The 22,069-nt window shown below is 37.8% G+C and overlaps 11 protein-coding genes across 11 annotated transcripts; 4 read left to right on the plus strand and 7 right to left on the minus strand.

The window, feature by feature from the left end:
* Positions 1-158: 158 nt before the first annotated feature.
* pxp2 (carboxymuconolactone decarboxylase-like protein, Pxp2) lies at positions 159-945 on the plus strand (the record flags this gene model as incomplete). Its single annotated transcript, XM_056179763.1, has 3 exons — positions 159-365; positions 448-628; positions 695-945. The coding sequence occupies 3 exons, from the start codon at positions 159-161 to the stop codon at positions 943-945; spliced, it is 639 nt and encodes a 212-aa protein (XP_056036122.1).
* Positions 946-1,471: 526 nt separating this feature from the next.
* On the plus strand, positions 1,472-3,397 carry hrd1 (Hrd1 ubiquitin ligase complex E3 subunit Hrd1; the record flags this gene model as incomplete). Its single annotated transcript, XM_056179764.1, has 2 exons — positions 1,472-1,495; positions 1,535-3,397. The coding sequence occupies 2 exons, from the start codon at positions 1,472-1,474 to the stop codon at positions 3,395-3,397; spliced, it is 1,887 nt and encodes a 628-aa protein (XP_056036121.1).
* Positions 3,398-3,651: 254 nt separating this feature from the next.
* On the minus strand, positions 3,652-4,753 carry nep1 (NEDD8 protease Nep1; the record flags this gene model as incomplete). Its single annotated transcript, XM_056179765.1, has 2 exons — positions 3,652-4,259; positions 4,306-4,753. The coding sequence occupies 2 exons, from the start codon at positions 4,751-4,753 to the stop codon at positions 3,652-3,654; spliced, it is 1,056 nt and encodes a 351-aa protein (XP_056036124.1).
* Positions 4,754-5,644: 891 nt separating this feature from the next.
* psl1 (cyclin pho85 family Psl1) lies at positions 5,645-6,538 on the minus strand (the record flags this gene model as incomplete). Its single annotated transcript, XM_056179766.1, has 1 exon — positions 5,645-6,538. The coding sequence occupies one exon, from the start codon at positions 6,536-6,538 to the stop codon at positions 5,645-5,647; it is 894 nt and encodes a 297-aa protein (XP_056036123.1).
* Positions 6,539-8,657: 2,119 nt separating this feature from the next.
* On the minus strand, positions 8,658-9,117 carry lsm5 (Lsm2-8 complex subunit Lsm5; the record flags this gene model as incomplete). The annotated part of the gene is made up of 4 exons (XM_056179767.1): positions 8,658-8,684; positions 8,749-8,815; positions 8,861-8,984; positions 9,093-9,117. 4 exons carry the CDS (start codon positions 9,115-9,117, stop codon positions 8,658-8,660), a joined length of 243 nt encoding a protein of 80 aa, XP_056036126.1.
* Positions 9,118-9,483: 366 nt separating this feature from the next.
* Positions 9,484-11,781, plus strand: rtp1 (RNA polymerase II nuclear import protein Rtp1; the record flags this gene model as incomplete). The annotated part of the gene is made up of 2 exons (XM_056179768.1): positions 9,484-10,227; positions 10,276-11,781. The coding sequence occupies 2 exons, from the start codon at positions 9,484-9,486 to the stop codon at positions 11,779-11,781; spliced, it is 2,250 nt and encodes a 749-aa protein (XP_056036125.1).
* Positions 11,782-11,983: 202 nt separating this feature from the next.
* On the minus strand, positions 11,984-14,215 carry ltc1 (sterol transfer protein Ltc1; the record flags this gene model as incomplete). The annotated part of the gene is made up of 1 exon (XM_056179769.1): positions 11,984-14,215. The coding sequence occupies one exon, from the start codon at positions 14,213-14,215 to the stop codon at positions 11,984-11,986; it is 2,232 nt and encodes a 743-aa protein (XP_056036128.1).
* Positions 14,216-14,796: 581 nt separating this feature from the next.
* On the minus strand, positions 14,797-15,507 carry mad2 (mitotic spindle checkpoint protein Mad2; the record flags this gene model as incomplete). The annotated part of the gene is made up of 3 exons (XM_056179770.1): positions 14,797-15,191; positions 15,247-15,393; positions 15,438-15,507. The coding sequence occupies 3 exons, from the start codon at positions 15,505-15,507 to the stop codon at positions 14,797-14,799; spliced, it is 612 nt and encodes a 203-aa protein (XP_056036127.1).
* Positions 15,508-15,764: 257 nt separating this feature from the next.
* Positions 15,765-18,826, minus strand: nrl1 (RNAi-mediated silencing protein, NRDE2-like protein Nrl1-like; the record flags this gene model as incomplete). Its single annotated transcript, XM_056179771.1, has 3 exons — positions 15,765-15,970; positions 16,029-16,933; positions 16,980-18,826. The coding sequence occupies 3 exons, from the start codon at positions 18,824-18,826 to the stop codon at positions 15,765-15,767; spliced, it is 2,958 nt and encodes a 985-aa protein (XP_056036120.1).
* A 391-nt stretch (positions 18,827-19,217) lies between these two features.
* nse4 (Smc5-6 complex non-SMC delta-kleisin subunit Nse4) lies at positions 19,218-20,376 on the plus strand (the record flags this gene model as incomplete). Its single annotated transcript, XM_056179772.1, has 7 exons — positions 19,218-19,281; positions 19,335-19,415; positions 19,459-19,714; positions 19,755-19,848; positions 19,891-20,110; positions 20,148-20,239; positions 20,284-20,376. 7 exons carry the CDS (start codon positions 19,218-19,220, stop codon positions 20,374-20,376), a joined length of 900 nt encoding a protein of 299 aa, XP_056036119.1.
* A 302-nt stretch (positions 20,377-20,678) lies between these two features.
* SOMG_00980 (Armadillo-type fold protein, IFRD1-like protein, implicated in transcription or signaling) lies at positions 20,679-21,989 on the minus strand (the record flags this gene model as incomplete). The annotated part of the gene is made up of 1 exon (XM_056179773.1): positions 20,679-21,989. One exon carries the CDS (start codon positions 21,987-21,989, stop codon positions 20,679-20,681), a length of 1,311 nt encoding a protein of 436 aa, XP_056035821.1.
* Between the last annotated feature and the right edge of the window lie 80 nt (positions 21,990-22,069).

Here is a 22,069-nt window from a genome sequence, read left to right on the forward strand (position 1 = left end):
CAGAGTAACAAACTCGATTGCAATCTTAATTTAATTTTTACTTGAAATATTCTTCTAACCTTCTTCTTGCGTTTAATATTTCTTTTTGACATCAGGACTTTATCCACCAAGTGCATTATACTAAAGTGTTTCCTGTAGCAATTGATAGTTCAGCCAGTATGACAACGTCAATTCTCCAAAGATTTGGTGGATTACTTGAACCTACGAATTTTTATATTGTTTCTGTAGTAGCGTATTCGTCGAGCAACCGCCCAGAGAATATTGGAGGAATTACAAAAGAGGCCGTTGAACAAGTGGGCCCTTCAATCTTTGCAAAATTACGTGAAGCTTTGGTTAAATCAGCTCCATTAGTGGGCTTTCCTAGAGTAAGTTTGTATTTGAAAGTTGCATAAAAATGGAAAGAACTAGATCCCTTTTGCATTTACTATACTAACTCGAGTTTTCAAGACCATCAATTCGTTACGCGAATTGGCTTTGAATTTTCCAAAAACATTTCCAAATGAATTTAGTCGAGCCTCAGATGAACAAGTAAATACCTCTGTTCGAGGAAAACTATATTTTGAAAAGACGTATGGCAAGGTGACAGATCGAGTCCTCAATTCGATGCAATCTTCTTCTTCAGACTTGGGTACGTTAATTTTTGGACTAGAGAAACTATATTAAGCTCTTCACTTCTAACTTTTTTGGTGTGCAGCTCATATTGCTATCGACTATGCCTATGGAAAAGTACTTTCCTTCAACGAAGTCATTAGTCCCTTAGAAACAAGTTTAATGATTATCGCTTCTCTCGTTCCACAAGATGTGAACCCTCAGCTTCGAGGCCATTTGAAGGGTGCTCTGAATCATGGTGCTACGAAGGAACAAGTAATGGCCGCACGCAACATCTCTGTAGCAATTGCAAAGGATTCTGGAATTGTTTTTCGTGGTGAGGTAGAATCTCTTTAAATTTCGCCCTGAACTATCCGTGCCGTCCCTTGTTGAATGAATGCATAGGCGAAACTTCCATGACTGTATTTCCATTTTGTTTTCATGAATACCAAGTTACAGGGCAACCTTAAGACTATTGGAGATAAAAGTATTGCAAATCCCTTCGTTCTACGCTGGAAGACCAAAACAGTAAGAATCTTTATAATGACACTACTTATTCACTTGCTACAATTGAAATGGCTTTCCGAATCCTTGGGTTACTAGGATTCATCTTACAGAGTTTGTAAGTCAGATTTCTGTGGGCTGTAGAGAGCATAGTCTGCTTCCAGAAAGCAAGCCAAATAGATTTTATTTCATTCATAAACTACAAATATCAATCCTTTTAATTATGTATATCTCACCAGATTGTATGACCATTCGGTAAATTTCGGTAATTGATCTTCAAACCTCCGACGGAGTTGACCGAAGTCTGACAAACTATGGATAGTATCATATCACACTTGTAAACAACATTGTGGTCGACACTCTCAATTTCTCTTTGAAAATGAAGTTCATACTTTATGTATTGGTAAGTAAATATTAGTAGATTATCTCTTACAAACGCCAGGCTTCCATTTTGTTGTTTGGGTTGTCTGTCTTGTTAAGTCTATACAGCAGCGCCAACGTGTATGCTGCGACGGTAATGATCTCACAGAGTCCAATCCATATTACAATTGGACTTAATGTTTGTCTCTGCCTCTTTTTTGCAATTGCAAATGCGTTCAAGGCAGTCCTTTTTGGATCCCTACAGACGTTTGAATTGGAGCTGCTGTATGAACAATTTTGGATTACTCTTACAGACGCTATGCTTTTTGTAACCACTTTGAGCGCTCCGATATCTATTTCCTTTTTTTTATTGTTAAGCACGCTTATGTTTGCTCGAGTATTTCATTCAATTTGCGCATTCCGAACTGAAAGACAGCAGGTTCAGTTGACAGAACGTCAATTCCATCTCTTTAACCGACTCACTTGTGCCTTCCTTGTTTTGGCACTTTTGGACATTACCTTCGTGTATTTGTGCAGCAATAATGAGTACATAGGCGATACTTCGACAAGAATACTTTTTATCTGTGAATTTTCCGTGTTATTTGTTAATTTGGTTACGGAGGTTATAAAGCTTGGGCTTTATGTTTTTGAAACTCGTCATCCGGAGCAGGTATGGCAAGAAAAGAGCATCTACCTTTTTCGACTAGAGGTCCTTCGGGATGCTTTACGTCTTCTTGCATACAGCATCGTACTTGTTTTTCAACTTAGTTATGTGAGTTACCCTATTTATGCAATTCGACAATTGTATATTAGCTTTTATTCTCTGTTCCGGCGCCTTCGCGAACATGCTCGGTATCGACAAGCTACTCGTGATATGGATGCTATGTATCCCAGTGCAACTGAAGAGCAATTATCCAGTTCTGACCGTACATGTACCATTTGTAGAGAAGAAATGTTTCACCCTGACTTTCCTCCTGATAATATAGAGGAAATGGAGCCACTTCCTAGAGGTTTGGACATGACCCCTAAGCGTTTGCCGTGTGGTCACATCCTTCATCTTCACTGTCTTCGAAATTGGCTTCAAAGACAGCAGACCTGTCCAATTTGTCGTAGACCTGTCTTTGGAGAACAAGCGCCTTCCCCTGCAGCTGCTACCGCAAACCCTCTCCCAGTTCCTACTCCTACTGCTGTCGAAGGTACAAATCAAAACACTCCACGAACATTTTCACCTGGTTCGGGATTAGGAAATCCTAACATTCAACCGACACATACATTTAGGCCGGGAACTACTGCTCCTTCTTGGGGTCAGACTCAAAATCTTCATGGTACAATCCCTTTGCGTAACGGATGGAGTATGCTCCCTATACCCGGTGTACACCGTATTCCTGCTAATAACTCCACAAACATGCCTGATGGTACAACCGCTGAAGGACATTCTGTTGCAGATCCAAATGTAGCTGGTATTATACCACCCGGATGGCGGATGATATCTGGAAATAACCATCCAGTTGCTCCTCCCTTACAGCATGAAGCGCCTGGTTTAGGAAGTCCTTCCGTGGCGGTGCCGAACGTGGATTTACAAATGCAGCCTCCCTTACATGCCGCACCCCTCGAAATGCAGCGATTTTCTTCTCCCGAAGCAAACTCCATTCAAAGTTTACACCAAAAAATAGACGAAATGCGAAATATGACCGATCGCTTGCATTACGATATGCAAGAACTGCGTTCATCAGTACGAAATCTTGGAGTACTGATGAATGAAAATGCTGTTACAGACGGATTTATGGGGCTTGATCAAGATAGGAGCAACATGTTATCAAATTCTAGGGTAAGGGAGCACTTCAGTCAGCGGCCAACTGCTTCGTCGTCAAGTTCGATGGATGATGATTTGACTCATAGAAACCCAAGAAATGTACAATTAGAAACACTAGATGAAGACTTATAAAGCATATGAAGTTTTGTGATAATGAAAAATTGACGAATTTAGAGAAATATGTTGCTCAATAAAATGTTTACGTAACCTTCAATGGAGAATAGATTTTGCAGATTTATTCAGTCTACTTAATTGCGGTTCGAAGACAAAGCAACTACTGTTACTAGCATGGAGAAGTTCAAAAATAAATAAATTACTAAACTAAACGTATCCTGAAATGTCGTTTTATCTCATTACTTTCATATACAAGTATTTTTTTGGTAATTTTAGGAAGCAAAGGGGTTGTTAGAATCGGCACTTTGGGCAAGCTCGGGTGTTCCTAATGGATCCTTAATAGGTGAAGTTTGAAGTTGCTCGTGAGGGTGGTTTAAGTCATTGGCTTCGTCTTCTTCATAATGGTAACTACGATGGTGGTGATGGTGATGATTATGATGCTTTTCAGGCACATCCTCTTTTGAGTTGACCGAAGCATCAGCATTAGCTTGTTCATCAACAAGATGATCCTTTACCGAGGAAGGAGGAGCTAGTTGAGCATCTTCGAACTCATCATGTTCCTTTACGGAGGGGGATCTGTTACTCGCGGTAGGAAGTTCTTGTTGGATATAAAAAAAAGCTTCATTCGTAGGAAAGATTTGGTGATCAATACTATTGACTCTTGTGCCGTAATGCTTTACAATATGGTCCAAGCAAGTACTCAATCTACCACGAATGACAGAGAGGTCGGGATCAAAATTATCAAGCTTCCACAAAGAACTTGTAGGCATGGGAGATTTTAATAAACGACGCACGAGTTCCAGGGTGAAAGCAGCGCTATAGACACCACAGTCATAACCATTTCGCTGTTGCTGTACAGGCATAGACTCGATTGTAAAATCTAGAAAATGTTAGTAAAAAGAAAATCTTGTAGATCGAGTTCGAACCTTTTTGAAAGAGCTTGGAAATCCGATTCAGCGCGCTGTAGCAATCCTTTGTTTTTCCATTGCTCATGGAATCATAATAATAACATTGGGAATCTGGCACGCTGACAGCCATAAGCGACCAATGAGTGCCTCCTGTTCCAGCATCATATTTGTCCATGTCATTGATAGGCATAAATATGTAATTGCAGGACAAAAGGTTTGGTGGAAGAGCGGACTTGAGCTCTTCGAGTGATGCCGGAGCCTCAGCAAGCAAAAAGACAAGGGAAGGTCTCAAAAGCAAAATTCCTTTGGCTTGAGTTGGGTATAAGGGATACCATAGATTTTCGATTAGTGCATCGACATAATCGAGTGACACGTCGGTAAACCAATTGGGTTTTTGAAGACTATCCACGTCTTCCTGCTTGAAGGAAATATCAAACATTTCCACAATGGTGTCATTTTGAGTCATTTTGGGCCGACAAGAATGGAAACGGGAAGAGAAATGGAAAAGTAAAGTGTAGGTCGTTGAGTGGATCCGCGAATGGTATTTTCGGAATTGCAGAAAACTCTTGAAATCCAGGATGAAAAAGAACCAGAGAGAATTGAAATAAAGAAATTAATTGAAGGAAATGCGTTGTCGGTCAAAACAATGGCAAAGCTACCAAAAATTAATGGTTGACAAGACCAATTCACGCACAGACTTGATGAACGTTGCAAGAGAGGCAAAAACAAAAAAAAAACGAAATTCAACTTTCGCCTATAGTTTTGGTTTTGGTTTTAAGTGTACAGCTTGGCTTATAGAACAAATATATGCAAAGAAATTAATTGAAAGAAAAACTGTAAGAGAACACAAAGAATCGCTGGGAATTAGCTGGAATAAATAATGTAAGACTGTATGGCGTAAGGCAAAAGAGCATGAGACATCCGATGAGTTTCAGTAACCTGGAAGAAGAAGATACTCTAGCGTATTGCCTTTATTCTACAAATCAGTATTAAAAGGAACAACGTAATTCATAAATAACGATATCAACTACTAGTACAGTAAATACTTGTGAAATCATTTAAGGTTGATTGTAGCTTGGAGGAACGAGAGCTGGTAAAGGAGTATGGAAAGGAAAATACAAAACAGAGTGAAACTGAAAGGACAACGTTTTTGAATCCCAAGCAACGAGAAGGATCGAACCACGAGAGGCGGAATAGGATGACAAAAAGATAAATGTACAAGGTCAGGTAGAAAGAAGGAGACAAAAGGAGAAAAAGAGGAAGCGAGACAAATACAAAGGACAAATCCTTTTCATAAACATGGTGACGATGACAGTGGGGATGATCAGAGGTTTGGGGGAAGAGAATAAAAAAGCGTTTAGCCTAAGGAATTGGACGACAATAGTTTATGGTCCACAGTGGGCCGACGAGGAGAGGCAGAGTAAACGGGAGTGGTTTCACGTTGCTGTTTTGGATGTTGTTGAGGATTGTTTGGGGATCGAAGCTGATTTGAGTCCCTGTGTCCTGGGGATGTGGGAAACGTTGGTGCAGAGGAATGGGCTGTGGAATCGTTCTGGGAAGGAGAATTGGCATAAGGAGGAGAAGTATGGAAGGTAGATGAAACAGGGTACACGGGTTGGCTTGCGGTAGGCGTCAAGGAGGGGACTGGAGAGGGAGACGTACGATGAGAGTGCCAAGAGACCAATAAATCTGCATAAGACTGTAAGTCTTCAAGAGTAATAAACAAATTAAACTCGTTAAACAGAAAAAAATTCAGTTCCAGATGGTTTAATTCCTGCACGGGAATCCCACCGACTTTGGAGTATCGGATATTGGTGTAAAAGATGTCGCTAAAAAATTTGCTGCCAGCAGTGAACCCAGCGATTAGAAAGCGATGAATATTGTAACTATTAATCAAAAAAGAAAAATTAAAATTCCGTACAACACGGTCAAGATATATTACAAGGCTCAAAAATACATCATTTGTTGCTGGGCAATATTTTAGAATGCGATGCAAATACGAGTATATCGAAATCGACGGAATATTTTTCGCTGAAAACACCAAGCTCGGGTTATTTAAACTTGTCGCTGAATATGGAATTTCATTAGGTTCTTTTCCCTCCTGTCGTTTGTCGTTTAGACGCGTTAGTCGCAAAAGAAACGTCGACAATATTTCCAGTAAAAAATCTTGGTTCAACGTTGATATGTCTACATGTTCCTTTATATTCGATAAATCTTGTTCAGATGTTAACAGCGTACATGCCAGTGTCATAGAGCTCAAGTTGTTTTGTAGAATAGTTGGTGAAGGGCAAGATTGTTTTCTTCATGAAAACATACATGACGCAAACCGTACCAAGGCACACCTTGGTGTCCTACAAGGATTAGCTGGATTCTCCATAGTAGCTAGGGAAGCGGAACCTACCTCGTTATCTATGTAAACAAACAGCCATCAGTGTAAACAAAAGAAAGGGTATTCAGAAAACGACATTCCAGAGCAGTAGAAACAAGTGAAACCATTTCAAAGTACAGCTCTTGTTTTTCGAAGTGTTTTCATGGGCAATGTGCTGAAAATATGTAGAGAAGAAAGCAAACGAAGAAGTATCTATTTAAGCTTCTTGTCCTCTTTCACAAACACATAGCTTTATTGATGCAATCTTGGAATGCATGTGCTCCATTATGTCTAAACTTCAATGTGCAAAACATAAACAAAGCGCTTGAGCGATGTTAAAACGGACAAATGGTGTAGGAGCAGAAGAGCGAACGAAAAAATCGTCAACCAAAATTGGGCATGTAGAATCAATCGCATGCCTTTTGAAAAGATACCAGAAATTGCAATTGCTTTTCTCTTGGGTCTCATTGTTATAATATACGTCTATAGTAACGAAGCATTCTTCCTTGTTGGACATATGAACTGTTGCATCTTATACCATTGAGATTTCATTAGCAAACTTATATAGCAGTAATTATACTGATCCTTGAAGAACTGAATTTTCTAGACAATAAATTATCTTTATTTTTTTATTTCATATTTTCCCATTAAAATACCATGACTCGCAAATTTCAATGGTCATTCTGTATTTATCAAAAAGAATTTCAAAGGAGCACAGACAGTAATGGTAACTTTAAGTAGATACCTCAATCAAATAAAAAAAAAAAGTTTCTTTTAAAGCTTTTCCAGTATAGCAACATTACCAAAAGAATTTAGATGATTTATTCAGAAGAGATTCCTAGAGAAAACATAGATCACTGCATCCTTGAAAAGGTAAAGATGTGTCAAAATCAATAAAGTTATATATATATTAGAATGATCTTCTCAAAATTTTTCATCTGTCCTTTTTAATAGTTCTTCTGAAAGCTTTGCTTTTGGTAAAAATGATTGAAGTTATACTAGGTAAAACTAGTCCAACACCATCGTGTAACGCTATAAAAAATTAATTCATGCATTACAATTTCCAATTCTCATCCTTTCAATATTTCACTCTTTAAGTGCGGGTTCTTTGTTTGTTTGTTTGTTTATTTATTTGATTGTCCTTTATTATGACACCAGACCTCTTCTGCTTTTTATTCTTTCATATCTCTACTTTTTATTTTTTAAATGCCCCGTTTCATCAAAGAGTTCGTTGAAAGTCGAAACAAATTGGTAAAGTCTGAAAAACCAGTGCTTTCCAAATATGCGACCTTCTCGGATCCTCCTTCCTCGTCTGGGATATCATCTACTTTCAAATCCTATGATGGACCCTATGGACCCAAGATTTATGTATTAACTCATTAGGCTCCATTAGATGGGAGCTTTTCAAGGAATCATCAGCCAAATGACGGATGGTTTGATTTCTCTTTTTCTTCCATATCATGGAACAAGACCTTACAAGGGCAAAAGAGAGCGATGATTTTACACTCTTTTTCAACTTGGTGCCTTTTGTTTTTCATTTGATGTTCTTTTTCTTTTCAACCAGGATCACAAGTTTCATACGACTCGACGAAACGCATAGAAAATACGATTTTCCATTCTCGAGTCGGTGGCCTTTTTCCTTTTTTTTCATACGTCTTGCTTTGATGTTCCTTTTTCGGCCTTTTTTATTTTTATTTTTTTTTGTTTAGCGCTCGTGCGTTCATGAATATATTTTGTTTAGTATTTTATACAAAAACTCCTTTTCTTGCTCAAACATCGTCGATGCAGAATTCATAGACAGTCTCCTCAAGAGTAAAGGGAAAGCTTTCATAAAACCATTACATTCATACTTTTTCTTGGCGTTTGAAGCGTTACTCACACTAGTACTGGCATTCAAAGTCCCTTTCAAAATTCATGGATTCTCCACATAAACTATTTTTTCAGACTAATCTCCATTGCGTAGCTTCCATAAAAATGCGAATGATTTCATATTCATACACTTTTATTCGGGTTTGCCTCCCGGTATCAACTGAAATTTCTGTTAGCACCCCCATTTCGTACCAGAGTATAACTGTTGTTTTCATATGCCTTACCATGCACATCCCATTTCCGTTTAGAAGCATTTCCGAGTGCTTTTCTGTTGTACCATGAATCGTGTCACTGCATAAAATGTCAACACAAATCTTTCATTCCAAAAACACATACTGTTCGGTAACGTCTCTCAAGACAATGTTCACATAATCATCAAAGCCAACCAAAGTGCCCACGAATTCTCTCTCACCCTTCATAATCACCCATAAATTTGATCCAACGCATTTGTCAATTAACTCTGCCAGATTAGCTGCGTTCAGGCTTCATAACGTAAATTGCTTCAACAAGAAAAGTTGTATCGTTTTTTTTCTTATCATTCCTTTGAAAATTCCCGTTCTTTACGTACCTAAAGGTAAAATAGTCATCGACATGGTGTTTAGTAGTATGCAATAATACCTTCCAACAGCCAACCTACCTTTTGTGCTCCAAAGGCTTCTTGATGAATTTTTTTTATTTTCTATTGTGTATTAATATTTAACTTATTTCTTTTTTTTGTTTTTGGAAGCTTTTTTAAATTGCTATATAGCTTTTCACGCGAATTGAATTGCATCGTTTCAACCATCGCTAATTCTTCATGATAGCTCGCTTTTAACTAAAGAACTGTCAAAGCCTTGTTTTCTTTTCGTTTTCAATTTATAACTGGATCCACTGATTCTCAAGATTCTAAACCTTGAAACGCAAGTGTCTTACTACTCAAAATAAAAAATACTCTATTTATTTCACCTAAACATAGCAGCATGAGTATTGAAACAATTCAAGAAAAAAATGCAATTGACAGGATTGTGGACCTAACACGATCTCTGAACAACAATAACGATTCCAGTGCGTTGCTTACAAAACTTCAAAATGCCGTCGGGAATCAAGACGTCTTGGAAACTCTTTTGAGTCAATTAGCTGAAATTGTTTCTTATGACCCAGACATGCCAGTTAGCATAACTTCCATTCGGTGTTTGCAACTCTCTGTTCACTTGGTATTTCTCTTAGGCATTTATACCCAAGTTCCTAAGGAGCTACTTGCTCCCGCAAAGATCAAAGCCGTTCCACCTTTTTCCCCCAAAACAAGCATCCTTTCTATATTTAAATTTCTAGTCCCTGCACTGCTTAAACCGAATTTGCTTCAAGGTCCAGTAAGTCTTCATTACGCAGATTTACTAATGGTGTATCTTTACCTTCAAAACACCTATGAACCTAATTTGCTCAACGAAGATTTTGGAGTTACCAAAGAATCGCTTATTCGCGTCATGTCACCAGAATTCGTTGATCCCGCGAAAATGATATCTGCATGTTTGCAATTATTACAGCCAAAAGTTCCTCCATGGATGCGAACACAACTCAATCATTACCTAACGACTAGTCTATGCAAACGCAACGGCGTTGAAGGGTTCTTGAAGGTTTTTATGCAAATAAACCCCAATTCAATTGAAAGAGCTCAACAAGCCGCTCGTCTTATCTCATCCGTTCCAAAAAATATGAATGAACAGGTATGTACTTTTTAATTTGAGTTCTTTTTCCAAAAAGCTAACCAACAGACTTATTTGAGCTTGATACTTCCTCAGATTTGGAACTTATTCTTTAATTTACCAAGACTTGCTTGCCAAATCACCATCGCACTTTTAGCAACTCACAGACATCTCACTTGGGATTTCTTGAACAAACAACTTTCTCCGTTAATGTCCCCAACTATTATTGATCTTACCCCTGTTGAAAATTGTCTAAAGGTTTTGGATGCTTTTGCTTCCATCGGAAATGAAGACATGATAAAAATAGCCGAAGGATTTGTTCCTTCACTACTTCAGTTACAACCTAATAGTACTCTTGGAAAGCAGGTGCAGGAAAGCTTACTAACGATTATTTCAAAAACCGGTACCAGACCTCTGCTTCAATCTCTTGAATCCATCCATCATTTGAGTTCTTTTTGTCATTTGCTATCCAATTCACAACTTGCTCAATTTTTACCCCAGTTACTTGAATTATGGGTTATGCAACCTGCAGAGCATCGTTTAGAGTTACTTGAGGTTGTACAGTATGCCCTCACAAGAGTTGACACAGATGAAATCCCGAGTGAACTCATGGTTTCGGTTTGCAGTAATTTGATCGGCGAAGTTACAGAAAACTTGAACAACTCTGAATCCGTCCTTGATATTTCTTCAAGAAGAGACGTTGTAGAAGAAAATGAGGAAATTTTACTTATTTTATTACATCTTTTATCTTCCGTTATTGGAAGAAATCGAGAGTTGGGTCACAAAAACTCAATTCCATCTCTTCTCTCTCCTTTAAAACAACTGGCAGATTACCCCAATCAAGTCATATCAGCGTTAGCAAATGATGTTTATAAGACGCTAATAAAGGAAAATGATGACTATTCATCTGCTTTATCGTATATCCATAATGATCAAGTTCCAGTTCGAGGTCAAGGAATCTATATGCTTCGAAAGTTAATTGAAGCCAAGGATAAGAGAGTTAACCCACTTCGAATACTGCACACCTTGTTGGGGCTTTTGACGGATGAAGATAGCTATGTGCATTTGAATGTTATCGCTGCTTTAGTGTCTCTGTGCGACAAATATGGAGATATGATGATACAACTCCTTAGTGAATATTCAAAGGTTCAAAAGTATTCCACTGATGAAACTTTGCTGATCGGACAAGCCATATACCAAAGTATGGAGCGATTGGGTGAACTTACTTCAAAGTATTATGGACAGATAGAACAGACGTGTTTAATTCTATTGAACGATGAGGTTATTGATGTCAAGATTTCTGCTTTAAACGTCGCTGAATTACTATGTCGCTATTCATCGAGCAATGCTTTTGTTGAATCAGCCGCCGCTATTTTGAATTTAGAAAAGACAGAAGATAAAAAGTTTCTGCGAAGAGTTGCTCTTCAAGTTCTTAATTCATCTTCTCATTTACCAAGCTCAGTAATTACAATTTTGGAATATTTAAGTACTCATGATGAAGATGGTTTTATTCGTGAGCAGTGCTCTCGACTGGTTATTAATAAAACCGAAGAAAATAGGTTCTTTTTGGGATAATTTGGGATACATTACAATAAATCACGACTCATTTGCACAAAGATCTTTTGGTAATTTTGTAAAATTCATTAGAAACTATCATAAAAAGAAATAAAGTGTGCTTTCGTTAACGTAATATACTTAGAAAAAAAAGCACAATCAAAATTATACCTTTCTTTTTTCTTTCATAAGAAAAAAAAACCTTTGGCAAAAATAAACCCTTTTAATCTCGTTCACTTTCCAGTTTCTCAAGTCTATCTTTTAGTTTCCTTAATTTTCGTTCCATATAATCAGTAGCTACTTTAAGTTTCCCATTCTCTATGTTTACCGCGTCGGCATCATACAAATAATCTCGCTCCTGCTCAATGCTGTCCATTCTTGACGAAAGCCATAATTTGAAAGTGAAGTCGTCCATTGGTATATGCTCCACGGAATCTCCTTCTAAGGCAGGATTTCGAAAAGGCGATGTAGGGTTTTTAGGATGAACTAACCGTCCCATATACCACCATTGTAAGATAATCAGAAAAAACATCAAAACAAAAAGCAAATAGATAGGTTGCGATAGAAAAGACAGTCCTTTAGGAATATAGCTCACAAAATTGCCCAATGAGGCTAATACTGATGACTGGCTATTTGAAGAATTTGCTTCTTTGGAGTCCGAACTCATTGAAGGTGGTTCCTTCTTCTTTTTCAAGACTGTTTTTCGTTTTCGTTTTCCTTTCCCGGGAGATTTATAGGATTCGAGAGCATTAATTAGGCTCTTCATGTATGCCATTTGACCTTCTTGTGCTCCTTTTTCAATAGGACCTTTCAGCCAGGAACTCTTACTCCAATCAACAGAGTAACTCGCATCCAGTTTTGTTTTTGAATTACTACCCCAATAACAAGCATATTGGGTCTTTGTTAAAAAAGAAGAACCACTGGGAACGTCTGGAGTAGAAGCTATAGATAATACTTGGATATAATCGTTAATATCGAGATGCTCGATTGTATCTGTGATGTAGCAAGTTGTTTGTCGGTATGGAGGAGCTACTGGCTTTATGTACTGTACTTTTCGTGTCCATTTGTCTTCCTCTTTCATCCATCTACTAAACTTAATGTCAGAAAGCTTTTCCTCCTTGAAAAAATTAGTTAGCCAAGTAGTATCAGATCCCCAAAGCAGCAAAAAAACAGTTGAGAGCGGAAGTGGGATGGCTTCCTTTGAACAAAGGACATGGGAAAGAGGATTACCGGTCCACGAGGTTGGAGCGTGAGAAGTGACCTGTGTAACGAACTGGAAGTTATCATCGGAAACCTGATTACTATTTTTTTTATCTAAATTGTCATCAGAGCCATTTTCATGTTTGGAAACGTTGGGCTCATGTTCGAATCCTTCGGAACTTTGTGATTGATTAGCACCGTCATCATCCGAAACGTCCTCATTCTCTTCAGTATTGCCATCAGAATCATCGTACTGATCATCGTCGTCTTCAGAGCTGTTGGAAAATTCACCATCAGACCGACTGTATCCATGCCCAAGATGCTTTCGAGTAGCGTCGGATACATTATACCCATTAGCAGCCATATTTAAGAAGGGATGAATATTTTTCCAGATGGTAATAATCAATTGAAAGGTGGTATCACGAGAAATAAAAGAAGCAAACACATAACGAGCATGGAGAGTGGTTATTTGTATGGCATTAGGAAAAACGACGGCGGTGGACTTTTTTTCAACAGAAACAATTTCTGTAACCGGTATAATGATACTCGTGACCCAACCAAATATACTAGAATTAAAGCATATATGTTGCTCCGAGAGATACAGCCTTCCATGCAGGAAGATGTCTCTTTGCAGGGCACAACCATAATCGTCAATGAGATGGTCATCAGAAGGAAGGGTTTTAAAAATGACATGAAAATCATGGTTTCGTTTATTGCTAGCAAAAGCATACCCAGACAAGCTCCCAGGATCTCCGCCTGCAGAAGAAGCTATGGATATTTTTCGGGACGCTGAAGTAACCGCCGAGCCTTGAGTTGCTGTTTGCTCCAAAGGCGGCAAATTAGAGGTATGGGGCTGCATATTAACAACCTTATTTCGCGGAGGTGAAGTATCAATAGCCTCTGGCTCCCGATCAGCATCCACATCTTCAGGTTTTACCGACTCTTCTTGACCTAACTCAGGCTTTCCATTCCTTGCAACATCCTTTTCAAAGTTTTCCAATTTTAATTCACCTTCCCCGAAAGGAACCTCATCTTTATCTTTACTGCTTCTTGCCTTTCCGGTGTAAGACCTGGCCTGCTCGTTTTGGTCCAATGCTGAGTCGCCTTCCGAAAACGCCCGTTGATTTGTTCCATCACCTGCACCTGCATTTCCCATACGAATGTTGTGTTTTGGTTGAACAGCTTCGTTAACCACGCCGCTCAATCGCGTTACTGCAGAATTAAGAAAACTAGAAAATGGGCCCTCTTCCTTCATCGGTTGATACAAACTTAAGAAATTAATTCTTCAACAATGAAACTGTCATGAATCGTATGAATTGGAGATACAATACAGTATACGCAAAAATGTTCCCAAATTATGATGTTCGAAAATAGTTCAACACCTAATTAGTGAAAAATAATGACATAAAGTTTCAGAATCGTTGAACAATCTCCTTTTTGTTTTCTCTTTTTGATGTGAATTCAATTTCTTCTTGTAACGGCCTTCAAAGCCCAAACACGTTTCATGCAATCTCTTGGTGAATGGGTGATTCTAATTTTACATAGCGCAAGTGAATCGATTTGATTTACGTGTTGTAACATCACACAGTAAATATACACCGAAACAGACGGTAATCCATCACAGAATTTACGGGAACGATAACGTAGATACCGAGAACTTTAAAACTCGGTAAAAGAAAGTAAATAAACAAAAAAGCAAGTAGAATGTCTGCTCGTGAAGGAGGGATTTGGACCCATTCTATAGATCACTGACAAGACATTAGGATCAAATGATCTAAGGAAGTGGCTCTAGTAAGAGACATTACTTTTCGGTTGGAAAAGCATGCGGGATGAAAGTTATGGGTCAAAGCGATAGGCAACTTGACAATCAATTTTGTGCATGTTGGTACTAAAGCTTCGTAGTTGAACTTGCTCGGCATTCTTGATTAAGCGCGGGTCGCTGTCTACCCAGTCTGTAGGGACTTCGCTGTCGCGATCGGCGTAAACTAGTACATTGAACGTACAACGTCCTTCAAGTTGAGGCAAAAAGGTCACGGTTGCTGTAATTTGACGAATTAGAGCCTGTACTTCCTTTTGAATCCTAGTTTCATCTTGGGCTGGGTTTTCTATCGATGTCGGACTATCCTTTTGTAGGATTTCCACATTAAACTGCCAGCGTTCTAAATCTTCTCCAGAATCCTTGTTGGTTATAACTAACGCAACCTTTTGTATCTTTCCTCCACAGGTCCAACCTATTGTAAAAGTTAGTCACAAATGTATCTTTGCGTAGTATGAATGCACCCGTACGATGAAGCTGCGATATAATCTTTCTAATGTATGTTTTGACTTCCTCGTCTACCGTGACAAGCATGCTTATTCCATATTTGCGCACTACTTTAAAATCCTCAGGTGGATAGATGCCCCGTTGAAAAAGGATAGAATTCACCGCGTATTCTACAAATGTTAACCCTGTTGTCTTTACTTTCAAATAAGTTTACCGAAAAATTCACTAATTAGTCTAGAAGAGCCTCGTAAAGACAAGTTTGATCGAATAGGTACTGCCGCCATAATCTGTAGTGTTTGGTATACTTGGTTGTTGATAGTCCTCACCTTTTGAAGGTTTGTTTCATGTGTCATATGGGAAATTCCCTCAAGAAGTATTCTACTTTTATTTAATTCATTATTGAAATTTGTTTCTACCTTTTTGCCGAATACTATCAAGCTAAATCCATTTTTTTCCTATGTAAACTAGGAAGTCTATATAAAAGACATTAGCCAAAATTATAATGTGCTATACATGAACATAAACATGCTCTTTTTTTTATTTACTTATTAGTATACTCATGAGAAAGGACAACGCGAGAGTCCCGGGGCAGATGGAGATAATGCTTCATTACTGTAGATTCTAAAATCGTTGAAGCAACTTCATTATGTAAACGGAAACCCTTCTCAATCATCAATAAATAGAATATCTTTGCTTCATCCAAATAATCTCCTGTCTGTAATAGCGTGAAAATGTGAATGTATAAATCTGATTTATGCGTTAATAAATTTGTACAAAGCCAAAGGAACCATCATAATTTACTCACCTTTTTGAAACGGACAATGGCTTATTGCTTTCCTTATACCAAGAATGCAATCCATTTTGTTCGAGCCAGTGTTCGAAACAGCAGCGTATAGGTAAACCTTCCAAAACCCTAAAATGAAATCCAGCCCTCGTATCAAAAATATCCTTTCAATTGCATTCTTCATTTTCTCCAGTGATAGCTTAGCCTCTTCCATAATGATAACGTATGAGGGATAGATAGCCTTGTCTTGGTATATTCGAACAACTTCCCATGCCTTATTTTTTACTCGAAATTGAAATCGATGCTTCGATTCGAACCACGAGAATATGTCCCAAAGAACGATGTTGTTCGGAAACAATTGCACAGCTTTTTCTAATATAGGTCTCATCTTTGTTACACTAAAGATTTTGCGTTCCTTTGCATTACGCATTGCTACTGCAAGGCTAATAACATACAAATATTCCAGGTTTTCTTTCGCAATACCGTTCATACTGTCCAGCTTGGATACGCACTTCTCAATAGTAGAATGCACTGGCTCGGTCCCTATAAAAATCGAAAGCAACAAATAAATTAGTGAAATGTTAACGGCCTTTTTGCTATCTTGTTCATCTTCAAATAGCACGAGAACTTGGTTAGCTAATCCAGTTTTGTCTGCTGAATTTGTAGAAGTCTGATCAACTTGAAACAAATGAATTAGTACATTCCAAAATCCAAGCTCGTCATTCAAAAAGAACTTTTGCATTGCCCAATTCTTGTGAAACCACACATTTTCTAAATCTGAAAACTTTGAAGATTGCATAACATAAGCAGTTTTATATATTTTTTCGCACAAAGATACCTTCCCATTCATAAATTCAGTTTCGGCAAAGCAATTCCAAACAAAAACTGAACTCTCATACTTTTTTAAAATATCTTTGATAACAGAACTGTTAGTGTATTAGCGTAAGTTGCTTTGTATACAAAATACCATACCTATATATATCATATTCTTGATCTTCAAACTCCAATTGACACAACTTTTGTAAAATAGTTAAATACAATCCAGCAAAATATTCATCATCCACCCCTTGTAAAAGCAGATATAAAATTGTATTCAATCGATCAATTTCATCTTTGGAAAAGGCTTTTAATGACAGCAAAACATAGTCGGGCAAATCAGTTGAGCAGGGAAAATAAATCTCCAAAAATCCTGGTGAGAGAATTTTGGAGGAAACTAAATCGTTCACACTTTCAGATTCCTTTACAGTCGTATCAATCTTTAGATTCGACGAAAACCATGGATCTGAAACAAAGAAATGCTCATTGCTTGCTTCTGGTGGAAGAATTGGGAGACCATAAAAGTTCAGAAGACAGTATTTTAAATCCAAAAGTGCTTTTGGAGTAAAGAAACGACAAATAAAGCCTTTTACATCTTCAAAAATGACGTGCCGAAAAGGATCGTCCTTGCTGTTTAGCCTGCGAGCAAGTTTCGGTTCACGCCAAGCCTTTTGCTCCTGAAAGCTTTTCTCATTCTCCGTCCACTGCAAAAACGAGTCGTATACCGATATTGAGGATTGGGAATCATCGATTTTTTTGTTAGAGAATGATGGAGCATTGGAACTATTCCTCCAACCAAGAGCACCCGGCTCTCCAAATTTCGGCTTGTCAGATTCCCAAAATTTTGACAACTCGCGCTTAATGGAATTTAAGTCTTGCTTCTTTAGACTTTCTGGAAGAAAATAGTTAACTTCCATATTCACTTGAGTAATCGCATAAGCCAACTCAAAAAATCCCGAGTCTCTTGCAAAATAACAAATTCTGAGTAGAACGTAAAGAACCGTTTTTTCCAATTTTTGTATATTTTCATTTAATGATTTAGTTTCCTCATAAAGTTTATCAATTTTTTTTCTAATCATACCAAGGCAATCGGATAATATTTGCAAACATGAGTCAACAGTAAATGAGTGTACGTTAGACATAAGAAAGTTGACATACAAAATCCACAAATTTTCCGATAAGCCATACCTGGAAAGCAAATTCTCCCAATGTTCTTGTGTTGTTTTCGAGTCCCATTCAAAAAATCCCAGCTTGAAATATTCCGAGACCAACTGTTCGACATCAGAAGAAACGAAATCATGAGAAAAAATAGCTTTCTCTAGAACCGAAATTTGAATTTCATGTATTGAGCGGCGTAGGCTTCTCTCTTCTCGAACAGACATATTCGGTCGAGCATATTCTTGAAGGAGCAAGTCTTTTTGCAGTGAACACAGATGAAGCCATAATGATGGACTTAAACTGTTTCTTTCTAATTCTTTTCGCACCTGGGCAATTTCATTCTGTATTCCTTTAACTTTATTATCATCTAATGGCACCGATAATTTGTCTTCGGTTACATTCGCAGAACTTTCAGGGAAAGGTAGAAATTCATTCTCACGCGGGATCGCCCCAATGGAAGAAGCAACAATAAGGTTCCTGCTGATTTCTTCAGAATTGGGTATATGCATGGCATCCTTCAAATAAAGTCCTTCATTCATTTTATGAAGTATAACTTTCTCAGGATTACTGCCCATTACAACGTTAGATTTTCGCATATAATTTGGGATGGAGTATTTATGAATGCCACCATAAAAGAAAACCTTTCTATCTCCCTTTGTATCGTATTTGACATTATACGACTGTTGGTCACGATCAGTGAGTGAAATTAGTCGTTTGTGTTTAGTATATTTAAAGTCTCTGTCATCATTTTCACGTTCTCTTTTTTTTGTATGCTTCTCCTTTTCATGTTTTATTGGTTTGAAGCTTCCAAACTTAGGTACAGGGACATCTTTTCTTGGCAACATATTAAGCACTATACACCAAAATATTAATTATGAATAGCAGCACATGTAGTTATACTATATTCATTTTTTCAATGTAGCTTACAGTCATCAAGGTGTGTCGTAGTCTTGGTGGAAGTATTTGAGACTCCTGAAAAATCTACTAAAAACAATATCTAATCATTCCTTCATTCATTTCTGACTTCTTTCCGTTCAGCGAGTTTAGAAGTTTATATTAAATTCGTGTTTCCATACGGTTGACTTACAATTCTCAATCTTTTGCATATACCCTGCATTTTTAGCTATAGTTAAGAAATAATACTCTGAACAAAATTCTTCTTTTACTCATCGTGGAATCTTTCAGAATTGAAGTGATTTCTTTCTTTTTCAATCTGTTAGTTGCTCAAAAAGGAATATGCCTCCTATCGACAAACGCGACCTTCGAAAGCGGTACCGGTCATTAATTAATCAAGTCCATGGTAATACTAATCCTTTTCCTTTACAATTTAAATTACCTACTAACTCCGGTTAGAATCTCGCCTTGAGTTAGTGGACCAAGAAAATAATGCCCTAATTGAAACCGTGGCCTCTGCTAATGATTTATTTTCATCAGGTAATTATGACTTTCAATTCTGTATTTTAATTAATTAAAATAGTTGAGGCGCCGACAGAAGCTGCTTTGGATGCTTTATTGTTGACAAAAACAGTGGATTTGGCATCTATGAGGACCAAACAGTTGCATATAGGAAAGCCAAAATTTAATATTCAACTTTATATTAGGCATATCAAACAGTTTTTGAGTCAAAATGGCTCCAACTCTTCTTCGGAATCTAATAGAAATGAACTTGCATGGTCAAGGTTAGGAAAGATTGCTTGGAAGCATCAAAGGAGGCCAGCCTCTGTTAATTTAATGTATGGCATTTCAATTATGCTTTCCTAACATACTGAACAGGGTGGGACCTTTATCTTTTCGGAAAAAGGAAAGACAAGTACCAAGAAGGGAAAAGCTACAGCGAGCTCCAAATACATCTACTCAGCCGATATTGGTATGAATCTCGCGTTGTTTTATTTTTGAACTAACATGGTAGCTCAACCAAGATAATATTTCAGCTCAGGAAAACAATACCACGAAAAACGTTTTACAGATCTCCCGTCTACTTCTAAAGCATCAACCAGTCGATCTTTTAAAGTTTATTACAAATCCAGAAAGTTATTCTCAAACTGTTGAGAATCTGTTTTATGTCAGTTTTCTTTTTAAAGAAGGAAAAGCGGCTTTGACTGAAGATTCTCAAAGAGGGCTTTTACTAGGTATGTTGCTTGTTGCTTTTTTTTCTAATAGTTAAAGAATGTAAAACACCTCCATCGGATGAACAAGTGAATTCTGGAGAAGTACGAAACGTTCAACTAGTTATGGACATGACTTTAGACCTTTACGAAGTAAGTAGTTGATTTTTGTCATTTTTGGTTTTCTAACAGACTAGGACATTATACAAACCTTTAAACTAAAAGGTAGCATTATACCGACACGACGACCAGTAGAGACGGCCGCCACCAGTAATACATGGTACAGTTAATTTTGGAACGGAAAGGAATTGTTTATTATATCTAAATTACAAATTATTTTTTGGATAAGTCTGAAAATGTCTAATAGTTCTAGGCGAGTGCCTCGTGATAAGATAAATATTTTTATAACCAGATATCCATACCAAACAAAAAAAAAAAAAAAAAATCACACACACACAAAATAAAAGGGAGTAGAGTGAGCAGTAAAGCCAAAAAGACCAGTAGATCTAGAATACACGTTATAAATCATTCATAACTTGGTGCGCTCGGCGAAGCCTTAGAATTTGTTTGTTTCTCTTCGAAACATACATTGTTAAGAGAAGTAATAAGAATTAACAAAGTCAGTTCTGTTTCTCTGTTCTTGGCGTCTTTGTCGGTCGCGAGTACGTTCTTTCTCTCTCCTTTCCACATCTGTAAGACTTTTTGTCTTGTCCTCAATGTAATTGTCTCCTTCTTCTTCTTCATAATCGGATTCAGGATCGCTCATTGCTATACCAGCAACATACCCAGAATAATCCATAAAGTTACGAAGAAGGGAGCTTTTTGCAAAATAAATAGGAAATGCTGATCGGAGGATGTACTTAAGACCTTGAGCTCGCAAAATCTTTTTCCAGGTGTCAAGCTGGACCGTAGACTTGCCTATTCTCATAGAAGATTTCATGTTTCCAGATGAACCAGGATTCTCAATTGTTTGAAGGACACTTCGGAAGGTTTGGTGTAAGACTTTTCTATGTTTTTTAGCGATGCTTTTTGAGGATTCCGTGGAAAGATCACGGAGAATAGAAACTAAATGAACGCGATCTGGCAATATATCATTATCTATGGATCCTCTTAAAGTTTCTTCGTCAGAATATGTGTCCGCAATCCGTTCATACAAAGCAGCTAGAGCTTGTCCAGCTCCCATTTGTACGTCTATGCTGGCAGCTTGTAACTGCTCAGCTACTGCTTCAGCAGCAGAAGAGGCAAAGTCACTATAGGAGGTTATACCTGTGACCAAAAGTCCGAGAGATTGGCAAGCTATGCCAACGACGTCTTCGTTGTCCTCTGCGTCAACTACGGCACCATCAGACTCGATGATGCTTGCAAGTTGGTAACCAAAATCCATAATATCAGGCTCAGAATCCAAAAGTACTGTTAATAGAGAAAAGGAGAGCATAGCTTCGCACTTCACTGCCGTCGAATGAGGGTCATTTACGAGAGCATTAAAACGACCCTCAGTAGCAATCCAAAGTCCCTCTACTGAAAACACTGAAGCCAAACATAGAGCACATAGCAGTCTCATTGACAGAATAACTTCTGTATCAGAAGGTGAAGAATGAAAAAGCTTTAAGAGTATTTCCTCCAAAGGACCGATTTTTTCAGCAACTCGTTTTACGTAATGTCGAGTACACAGATTATATAGCTTCTTCAAATGTCCTTCGCGTTCTTTCGAACCAAATTTTTTCACTTCTAATAAATCATCAACAATACTCTGAAACTGCTGATTCCATGTTTTTGGATTTTCCAATGTATTCGCGTCTTCTGATGGACCAACACTTAATTGATCAATAGAACTGCTCAGGATACTAATCGTATCCATCGTTTCATCTTCCGCATATGCCTGTGATTTATCTTTTGCACCCATATTATAAACACTGTGGCTTTAGGCAGGATTTTCTTGGGCAGTGAATTCTTATTATATATATATAGATATAAATGTTCAAC

The sequence above is a fragment of the Schizosaccharomyces osmophilus genome, chromosome 1 (genome assembly GCF_027921745.1).
Source record: "Schizosaccharomyces osmophilus chromosome 1, complete sequence".
In the NCBI taxonomy this organism is placed as follows: domain Eukaryota; kingdom Fungi; phylum Ascomycota; class Schizosaccharomycetes; order Schizosaccharomycetales; family Schizosaccharomycetaceae; genus Schizosaccharomyces; species Schizosaccharomyces osmophilus.